Source organism: Gavialis gangeticus, unplaced genomic scaffold (assembly GCF_001723915.1).
Source record: "Gavialis gangeticus isolate Ggan-Ray unplaced genomic scaffold, GavGan_comp1, whole genome shotgun sequence".
NCBI classification, from domain to species: Eukaryota; Metazoa; Chordata; order Crocodylia; family Gavialidae; genus Gavialis; species Gavialis gangeticus.
The window spans coordinates 202,830,173-202,840,437 of record NW_017728992.1 but is presented as its reverse complement, the minus strand read 5'-3'; the positions used below and the strand labels follow the sequence as shown (position 1 = coordinate 202,840,437).

Here is a 10,265-nt window from a genome sequence, read left to right as displayed (position 1 = left end):
GGGCAGGCTCCACCAAGGGAAAAAAAAAGTTCTGAGGTGCCCAATCCTTTTTTTTTTTGCCACTGAGCCTGTTTGCCTATCCCACAGCCATGGCAAAGGCAGGAAGGCTTCGGGAGGAAAAAAAAAGATCGGGCCCCCGGGGCAGTGCAGCAAGGCAGCAGGAGGGCAGCTGGGTGTGCTGGAGGCAGGAGAAGGCAGCAGGGGTGGTGCAGAGGGCAAGCATCGCCAAGCCTGAGCTTCCCCGAGCACATCTGGGCTTCCAGCGCCCCGTGCACCGTTGCTATTTATTATATAGCAAACTAAGACATGTCAAATGAGTTTTACCTTGCTACGTCACAGACTTTGGGCATGTAATAGAGCAGCCTTAACGAAATCCTTTGGAGTTGATGCTAAAGGTTAATAAAGAGTGCGGGGTTGTGAATTTATATTCCACGCACCCCAGTTAGACTGAGAACGCTGCAGCCATGAAAGTGTAATTGCAGTTGCAGCAGGTTGCAAAGAGGGCTCATCTGTCTGTCTGTCTATGTGATTTTATTGTGGTCTGAATGGGACAGAAACATATATACAAAATCTCAGGGGAGGGTTGCCTGCAAACTCCCGTTCTTCCAGTTGATTCACCACCAGCAGCTGCAGTGAAAGTGGCACATTGATTTCCTAGGCTCTCGGGGTTGGCCTATGCTGCATCGGCAGTGGGCCCCAGGGAAGGTAGGACTGGGCATGCCCTGCCCAGCCCGGTCCACTGACATGCTCCAGAGCCAGCAGTTCACACGGGAGGCTCGTCTGGACTCACCCGGAGGCCTGAATGCAGGACACGGGGACGCACTGGGCATAGCTGAAGCAGCCTCATGTTTGAACTGGTAGCTGTGAGTTTTTGTCCGTCTGTCCCTGCACTGTACTAATATCCCATGGAGAGTTTTACACCTGAGGGAGGTCCAGCCCTGCCTAATGTTACCTGGGTCACCCATCAGTACAAGCACTTTATTTCCTAAGTAACTCCGCAAGCAGGAAGTATACTGAAGACTCAGGTAAATAGGGCATCAAATTGGAGTCCAACTCAAGTATGTGCCAGTAGTTTAAAGGTAACAGAAGCATTACAGGGGATATCATAACACTGCAAACCAAGGGATTTTGTAATTCAAGTCGAACTGAACAGAAATGCAAACAGGCTGCAGCCTGGAAAGGCAGAGTTAAGGCACTTCACTCTGCCCTGTACTGAGCCCATATAATAACCATATTGTTATGAGCAGAACTCTTGCTTGGTAGCAATGGGATACAGTAAACTGATTTCTAGGTTTGAGTGTGTTGCTTTTTCCTGTCCCTGGGGTCAGTATAGAGCAGAGCTGAGCCATTTCCATCAACAGTTAAAAAAAAAACTAGGCTTCAGACAGAAGCAGTGGAATTTTCTTGCAGTCACAATCCTATTGCTGGAGACATTTAAAGTTCAACTGGACACGGCACTTGAGAGTGAACTGCGAGAGACCCTCCTGCACTGCTCTTACTGGGGCATGGGCATGAGACGACCTCATCAGTCTTTCCCATATCCCATCTCTACGGTTCTATGAGAAATTTTATCCCTGGAGACGAAGGGCCTGATCCTGAGAAGTGAAGTGAATGAGCCGGACTTTGTGCTGGTGGGACCTACTATAAATAGGTTGCCTAGAGCCAGTTACTGGCATTTGCTTCTCTCGCAGTCGCTTCAGGCTGTCTCCGTCTTTGAAACGGTGATTTTCCAGCAAGATTGTACTCGTTTCCAGGTCGCGTGACTCAGTACGGCAGACTGATGCTTCGCTGCTCAGGCCAAGCAGTGGAGCGGTGTGCTGTAAGGATGTGCCAGTATTGCCAAAGCAAATCTGCACACGTCTGCTCAGATGAGAAAATAGTTGCGTGTCTCCTGTGCTCATGCTGCCCCGGCGTTTGCACTCTGAGAGGGGAGCCGGCTGGCAGGAAAGGTGGCGCGAACAAATGTTCAATGAATGCTCGAAACTCCCCCTGCAGAATGAATGTGTGAATGTGTAACCACAGCTGTAGATGTTACTCGCCCCACCAGCGATCAGACCTGTCCTATAGCCCACGGGTGTTCAACCTCTGGCTTGTGGGCCCAATGCGGCCTGCAGAGCCATAGCATCTGGCCCACGGAGCTCCCCACGAGTTGGGAAATTTGGCAGCGGGGAAGCAGTGGCCATTAATGCCGCCAGCCAGCCGCACTGCCAAATTCCCAAACCCCTTCCCCCTGCATGCCAGATGGGGGCCAGGCCAGGCCCCATTCACCCCACATGCAACTGACTTGGGGCTAGACCATGCCCTCTCCCCCAACATGGGGGTTGAGGCCACATCCCCTTCACCCCAAGCAGCCAACTGGGGTCAGCCCATGCCCCCTTCCTCCTGCGGAGCTAAATCAGAGCTGGGCCGTGCCCCCTATCGCCCCCACAGCCGGATCAGGACTGGGCTGCCTTCCACCCCACTTCACACAGCTGGATCCAGCCCACAGGCAGACCAGGCACTCCCCATCTGGCCCCCAGGGGGAAAAAAGTTGAGCACCACTGATATAGTCTATTCTATAGGCCAAGTCCAGATCCACCCCCAAAAGGTAGAGTCTGGGTGATTTAGATTTTAGGCATTTAAATGACGGAGCATTGTCTTAATCCACCCTGTGCAAGAGCTTTGGAGGCACTTGGACATCTAGATTCATTTGGCATTTCCGTGTTGGCTTTCTGAGTGTACTTGCAAAGGCTCCACTGAAACGTGTATCCTCACTTACACTGGGTTGCACTAATCTCTTCCAGGAACCGTGAGCATTTGGCGTACAGCCCAAATGGGAGGGTCATATGATAACCTGTAATTAATTGCGTCTCAGAGTAACTTCAGCCCCGGCGTTCCTCCACTGCCCAGCAGCTGCATCATTGCTGAGGCATTTCTGACTTTTAGCTAGTACTGGCGATCTCGTTCCACACCTTAATCTTTGCTCAAAAGATTGCCATAAACTTTGAATGAACGTCCAGCATTTGCAATGCATAACCAAACCTCTGAGGCCCTTGAGTGTTATTCCTCCCTAAGGATATGTGTCTAGGGAGAGCTCATGAGTACTTCATATGTCAGCTAGCATGAGCGGGTCAAACACAGACTCATTTGAACACGAGGCAGCAGGAAAGTGAATCCCCAATGGCAGAAGCTGTGATTACATCTGTACATTAAAGCTCTTGTGCTCTTCCAGGTCAGCTGCACTTCACAGGACGGAGGGACCTGGTGAGCGAAGAGGAAGACCTGGATGCTGCTCCCAACACGCGGTCCATTGATATGCTGGCTCACGCCTCTGTGGGTTGGACCCAGGTGGCTGCCAGGAGAGCAGCACAAGTATCTCCAGAAGGTATTCTCCATCCACAACAGTCCCCCAGGAAGGGAGCAAGGGCACATAGGTTTGCTCCATTTGAAAACACCTCCATGTAATGAGATGAGGCTGGGCAAAGGAAAATGGGATTCTGTGGGTGTTGGTGTGCAGAGCAGGGAGGAAGGAGGGAGGTCTGGTCGGAGCTGTTTGTTTTGTCTGGAGGCGAAAAAACCTGATTTCAGCATAACGCAACATGTCACTAACACGACTGCCCGCAAGGAGTCCCTCCTCCCCATCTGCTCTTATCTAGCTTGGCTTGCCACTCGGGAGGCTGTTGGAGACGGCTGGAGTGGAGGCTCCTTTGGGGAGGTTAGGCTGACCCCAAGCTCGAGGAAAGGCAGCCAGGCATCGGCACAGCAGACATCTGCGACTGAATTGCACGGCACATTCAGGCCGCATTTTTGGAGGAGGAAGGGCCCTATCTCTGTGAAGTGGGAGCTCCTTTCTCTTTTAACCCCTCTGCTGCAGCGGAGCAAGGAGACACCTCTACAAAGTCACCATGACTGTGTAAATGTTGCCAGCGCATGAGAGGGGCTCCTACCTCCTCTGCAAAACAGCTCAGAGCCCACAGAACAAGGTACGCCATGCATGTAGATGACCAGAGGAAGGTCAGAGACATCTCTTCTTGATTCATAAGTGTCCTAGGAGGCTCCTTCTTTCTCATGAGACTAGACTCAATTCATATAAACTTCTGCCAGCCATCAATCAGGGGCTGCTTTCATTCTGACACAGCCTGGATTTGAACCCACGTCTGAGAGGCCATAGCTCCATCTCCCAGGCCCTTTGTCTCCATGGGAGCCCCCAGGGCATGACTGAGGCCAGAATTTGGCCCTATGTACCGGAGCTGCCAGGAAGCCTTCCTTACATGCCAGCAGCCGTAGTAAACAGAGCGATGCTTTTGAGCCCTGCAGTTCCTAGCAGTACAAATCAATGCTATGTCTGGAGTTACAGTCAAGGGCCCTGCAGTTCATTTTTGGAAACTTTCTTCCCCGCACAATTCCACTGAATTGGATGCAATGGTCATGCTAGCCACCCAAAACGAACATTAAATACACAATGCATGGCAAAAAATAAAACCACTTCTAAGTATATTCCACTGGTTTACTTAGTCATTTGCTCCGCGCTTCATTCATGAATCATGAGAGCCTGAGAATTTACAAGCCCCCTAGTCTCACCAGCTCCAAATATCAGAAAAAGATATTTTAAGGCACTGAGTTTTTTGAGGTTTCCCAAACGTAGAGACGTCACGATCGCCGGCTGCACTGGACAAGGATGCCCACACGCACACACACAGAGGTGCGCACACACAGAGGTTTGAGCCCCAGACCTTTGCTCCAGACCTCAGCTCCTCAACCTGAACGTGAATTTCCTTTACCTTTTATGGTTGTAATAGCTGATACCATCGTTGCAGCCCGCCAGCACCAGACAGCGATGTAATCGCAAACCCCTGAGCCGTCTCACTCCCTCCAATAAAGTGCCGTCTGATGCATAAGCATCCTGTGCTCTGCACCAGCTCCGACTGGTAGGAGGCATCTTAAGATCAGAGGGTGGAAGCAGACGCCACCTTTGTGCTCCCATAAACATTTTTTTGGCAGCACAGCGTGAAAGTAAACAGATGTCCTTATCTTGCATTGCACCGCAAAGGCTCAAATCTGTGGCTGTGGCAGAAGCCCATATTAAATTGGGCTGCTTTTTTGCAGCCTACATCTGTTTGCTTAAGGTGTAAGAGCTCAGAGAGCATAAAGCTACCCGGGCTCTCCAGCCTCCCCTGGGGAAGGGGCTTCAGGGGTAGGATCAGCCTTGGGAGCACCACCCTCACTTTCCTGCTCGAGGGGCTGCTGGGTGTGTGTTTGCAAGCAAAGGGATTTCCCCCACACGCATGCAAACACAGAAGGGGCAACCCACATTTTTCCCCTGCTGGTCCATGTGTGCCAATTCAGGGTGCAGCAACCAGGCACATCTGCAGACATCCCTGGAGTGCAATCAGCTGTGCCATGACATGTCACCGCACAGCTGATCCCACTGCTCCAAAGACATCTTTTTCCAGGGGAAAGTAAGGCTGAGAGGGACCTTGGGAGGTCACCTAGTCCAACCTCCTCAAGGCAGGATCATCCCTATCCAAGTCCTTGTCCAACCTGTTACTGAAGCTACACAATCCAACCTGACACGCAGCTATGAGGCACAACATCTCAACCTGCCACAGGTAAAGAAAGGAGACAATGGCAGCCAGTGTCTTGATGCTGCAAGGAGCGTTAAAACGTGCTCGAGAGCGCCAGGGACAAGGTCCACACCCCCCTTACAGAGGAAGGCAAAACCCCCCACAGTCCATACCACTCTGACCAGGGAGTAAAACTCCTTCCTGACTCCAAATGCGGCAAGTGGCCTGACCCTGAGCAGCGGGGCAAGTCCCTCTATCTGGGAACCTCCAGGTTTTGGTCCCAGTTGGAGCTCTGGCACACTCCAGCCATGGCTTCAGCAATCACCCAGTGCCTCTGAGGATGGGGAAACCCCACCCCACTTTGCACCAACCTCTGCAGCAACAAGAGGGTGAAAAATTCCTTCCCAGCCCCATAAGGCAACCAGCAAAGCCCAGCAGCCTGGGAAATATTAAATATCCACTACTCTGTCCTGCAACCTGGAGACAGCAAGCATCGCACCCTCTAAGTGGAGAGCCCAAACTCCCCTTTCTGTGTCCCCTCTATAAACTCAGCCCCTTTCATCTTCTTTCATAACGAAGCTGGTTGTGGAGCTCTGCTTCATTCTCCTCAACTATCCACCTGCTTTAGGCTATGAAGCTCTTCTCATTACCTCTCCTTATTATCTCCAACGGTGAGAAGGGCTCCTGGGCTTCTCATTGTTGCTCTTCAGAAAGCACTTCAGGCATGGCTATGCCTCGATTGTCCCTGTCCAGTTCTTATCCAACCTCTTTCGGACATCTCCAGTGATGGAAAGTCCACAATTTCCCTAAAAAGCCCGTTCCACCACCTCGCTGCTCTAGCAGAGAAGATGTTCCTGATATCCAGTCTAAGCCAACTTTGCTGCAATTTCAAGCCATTGGTTCTCATCCCACCACGAGAGGGAAAAGGTGTTCTCCCCCTTCTTTATGGTGGTCCTTCAAGTATCTGAAGACCATCATATCCCCTCTTAACTGCCTTGTCTACATGTCTATTTTCTCCTGGCATGACTTGCCATCCAAGTCCTTTATTATTTTTGTTGCCCGCTTCTAGATCCACTCTATCTTCTCCATTTTCTTTCTGAAATGTGGAGCCCGCAACTGCACACAGTGCTCCGGATGGGGCCTAACCTGGGTGTGTGTAGGGCTGGGTGACTTCCTCATCTTGCTCTGCTAACCTGTGTGCACTCTCTCCTCAGGTAATCGCATCCACAGCCCTCTCTCAGCAGGGCCACTGCACATCAAGGAAGCAGTTGACTGGCACAGCGTGGCCATCCACTATTTGTCCTTGAAAGGGCGACCAGATGGATCACTATTGGAGAGGGAGTTGTCCATGCACCAGGACTTGTGCAAGTCCTAGGCTACCTTCGCCCAACCCCCCTATAACAGCTATTGCTATGATTTGCTCATGCCGTTGGCGGTTGGAGCCCAGCAGGAGTTGAAAGACAGACAAAATGTTGTATGTGCAACTGGAACACAATAAACATGATTCTTTGCATTCCTCTATGTCTCAGCGCGGTGTTGGTTTGTATGCATAATCCTCTAATTCATCACTAGGACCAGGCCTTGTCCTGGATGTGCTGAATGGAGAAGGGTGGATTGTGCTGGAGTCTGAGTTGAGGCACTACAACGCTCTGGCCTGTACCCTGGGAATTTGGGCCGGCTGGACACCCTCTTCCAGCATGCATTGGAGTTGTTTATGCTGCCACATACCTATGAGAAGGTGAAATTTCCACAAAGGTTAAGATTTAGCTGATGGTCTTGTTGCCTCAGTGACTGTGGCTCTTTCAATGTGCCTGTTCTTCAGATGCTGAAACGTAGCAAGAGGAATGACTAGGAACCCAAGTAGAAGACATCGGCGTGTTCCTGGGTAAGAGCCAGTCCTAATTTCACTGCTGTCTTCAGCGCTGTGAAGCACTGTGCCATCCTCCCCAAATGCAATGGGCTAGATGGTGCATTTCCACTCCTAGGTGGGCAGAGGTGGGAACACGGTGATTTCTCGTTCAACCTCCCACACCTCGTGCCTTCAGTCCCTTGTTCACGGATGAGGCACTGGTGATGAGCACAGTCCTTCGTTGACCTCAAGGACTATTGGGATCTGTTGCCAACAAGAGACGTGGGCCAGTTAGAAGAATTAAATGCACAACGTGCCCTTTTCAAGGGTATGGCTCTGACCTGATCTCTCCTGGAGTTGCCAAACCTATGAGATACGAGTGAGGTGTGATGCATGGAAAGCTCCCTCTGAGCCACTGCTCCTCTGCATCCCAGCGTCTCTGGGACTTGGGCATCCCTGGGCTTTTGGACTCGCCACCACATTATCACCCAAGCAGGATAAACAGCAACTCTGAAGAGTAGACCCACATCTTCCAACCAGACACTTGCCAGTCACACCCTGGCCAAGTTTCGTGTCCCTGTGAAGGTACCACCTGCGGCATGCCCTTCTGTGCAACCCATTCGATGCCTGCATCTTACTTATGCAACCAGCTACAGCTGGGAGAATGGATATAAATTCATCCGGCACCGCTGGGCTGACACCTGAGGATAGTAAAGGCAAGAGGCTCATGCCAAGGAACAGAGTTGGGACCTCATGCTCTGGTCCAGGCTCTTGACACATGATCCATGATCTCAGAGCAGTCATCTCAGCTTCCATGATTCAGTTTTCCTGGTTGTAAACAGAGAAAAGACCTCCCCTGTAGCAACTTCACAAAGCATATTTAATGTTATGCCTCCATTCCTGGCACACACAGCACTGTAGGATGGATCCTGCTATTATCAAAGGCGGTAGCAAAATCCCTGTTGATTTCAGTGTCAGCAGGACTAAGCCTTATTTAAGGGCAAATAAGAGAAGCTGAGTCCGGGCTTCCATAAATCTTAGCTCTGCTGCCTGTCTGTTTGTGCAGGCTTTGTGTGAGCAAACCTTTCCCAGCACAGCGGATTTGCCTGCCTGTGGGTGGTCAGGACAGGACGTGCCTCACACTGCAAAGTGCATCAAGGTGTAGCTCTCCTGTGCTGAAGGAGGAGGTCCAATGAATTGAAATCCTGGTCTCAGGCAACACTGGGGAGGGACACAGCTTGCTCAAATGCAAACCATTGGAAGTGTGAGGTAGATGGAAAGTTGAGTAGATATGCACCTTATAGACTAACCATATCAGATATATAGACAGCATAACCTTTCATGAATGAGTTAGTCTGTAAGGTGCCCATCTACGCTAACTTCTGCCTGACTTCAGAATAACATGGCTAACTACCTCCCTCTGCTCATGACGGGCAGAAGCATGGAAATCTGCCCACACCTGGGCAGTAGGGCTAAAAAGTCTATTGCTGCCTCGTATGCATCTGTACAGCTCAGGAGAGAAGTCTCTGGCGAGCTTAAGCACAAAAAGGAAGCTTACAAGAAGTTGAAGGTCCTGGATGATTGGAAAAGGGCAAATATAGTGCCCATCTTTAAGAAAGGGAAGGAGGGGGAGCCAGGGAACTACAGAGTTGTCAGCCTCACCTCAATCCCTGGAAAAACCATGAAGCAGGTCCTCAAAGAATCCATTTCTGAGGAGAAAATGGTCAGGAGCAGTCAGCATGGCTTCACCGAGGGCAAGTCATGCCTGGCCAAGCTGATTGCCTTCTGTGACGAGGCAACTGGCTCTGCGGATGCAGGGAAAGCAGTGGATGTAATAAACTTTGACTTTAGCAAGGCTTTTGATACCATCTCCCACAGTATCCTTGCAAACAACCTGAGGACGTTCCGGTTGGATGGCTGGTCCGTGAGGTGGATAGAAAGCTGGCTGGATTGTCAGGCTCAATGGGTAGAGATCAATGGTTCAATGTCTCGCTGGCATCCAGTATCAAGTGGAGTGCCCCAGGGATTTGGTCCTGAGGCCAGTTTTCTTCATCTTCATTAATGATCTGGAAGATTAGGACAGAGTGCAGCCTCAGCAAATTCACAGGTGACACCAAGCTGTGGGGAGTAGTAGATACACTGGAGGGCAGGGCTAAGATTCAGAGTGGCCGAGACAAATTGGAGGTTTGGACCAAAAGAAATCTCATGAGCTTCAACAAGGACAAGTGCAAAGTCCTGCACTTAGAAGGCAACAATCCCACGCACCGGTGCAGGCTGGGGATGACTGGCTGGGCAGCAGCTCTGCAGAAAAGGACCAGGGGGTGACAGGGGACAATAAGGTGGATATGAGTTGGCAGTGCACCTTTGTTGCCAATAAGGCTAATGGCATCCTGGGCTGCATTGGTAGGAGCGCTGCCAGCAGGTCAAGGGAAGTCATTATTCCACTTTATTGTGCACCAGTGAGGCCACATCTGGAGTCCTGTGTCCAGTTCTGGGCCCTCCACTATAGAAAGGATGTGGATGAGTTGGAAATAGTCCATTGGAGGGCAATGAAAATGGTTCGGAGGCTGGGGCACATGACTGGCGAGGAGAGGCTGAGGGAAATGGGCTGATTTAATCTGGAGAAGAGAAGACGGAGGGTGGGGAATGAATAGCAGCCTTCAACTCCCTGCAGGGGGGTTGCAAAGAGGATGAAGCTGGACTGGTCTCAGTGGGGGCAGGTGACAGGACAAGGAGCAATGGGCTCAAGTTGCAGCAAGGGAGGTTTAGGTTGCATATGAGGAAAAACTCTCTCACTAAGAGAGTGATGAAGCACTGGAACAAGTATCCAGAGAGGCGATGCAATCTCTATCCTTGGAGGTTTTTTAAACTGG

General features: G+C 50.9%; 1 protein-coding gene across 1 annotated transcript in view; it reads left to right on the top strand.

The window, feature by feature from the left end:
• The window catches only part of LOC109299145 (serine/threonine-protein phosphatase 6 regulatory ankyrin repeat subunit B-like), an 80,299-nt gene extending 73,251 nt beyond the window's left edge, over positions 1–7,048 (top strand). The window contains exons 26-27 of the mRNA XM_019519690.1: positions 3,212–3,364; positions 6,758–7,048. Coding sequence (XP_019375235.1) covers positions 3,212–3,364; positions 6,758–6,918 — 314 coding nt within the window. The 3' untranslated portion in view covers positions 6,919–7,048. The remainder of the gene's footprint in view (positions 1–3,211; positions 3,365–6,757) is intronic.
• The last annotated feature ends 3,217 nt before the right edge of the window (positions 7,049–10,265 follow it).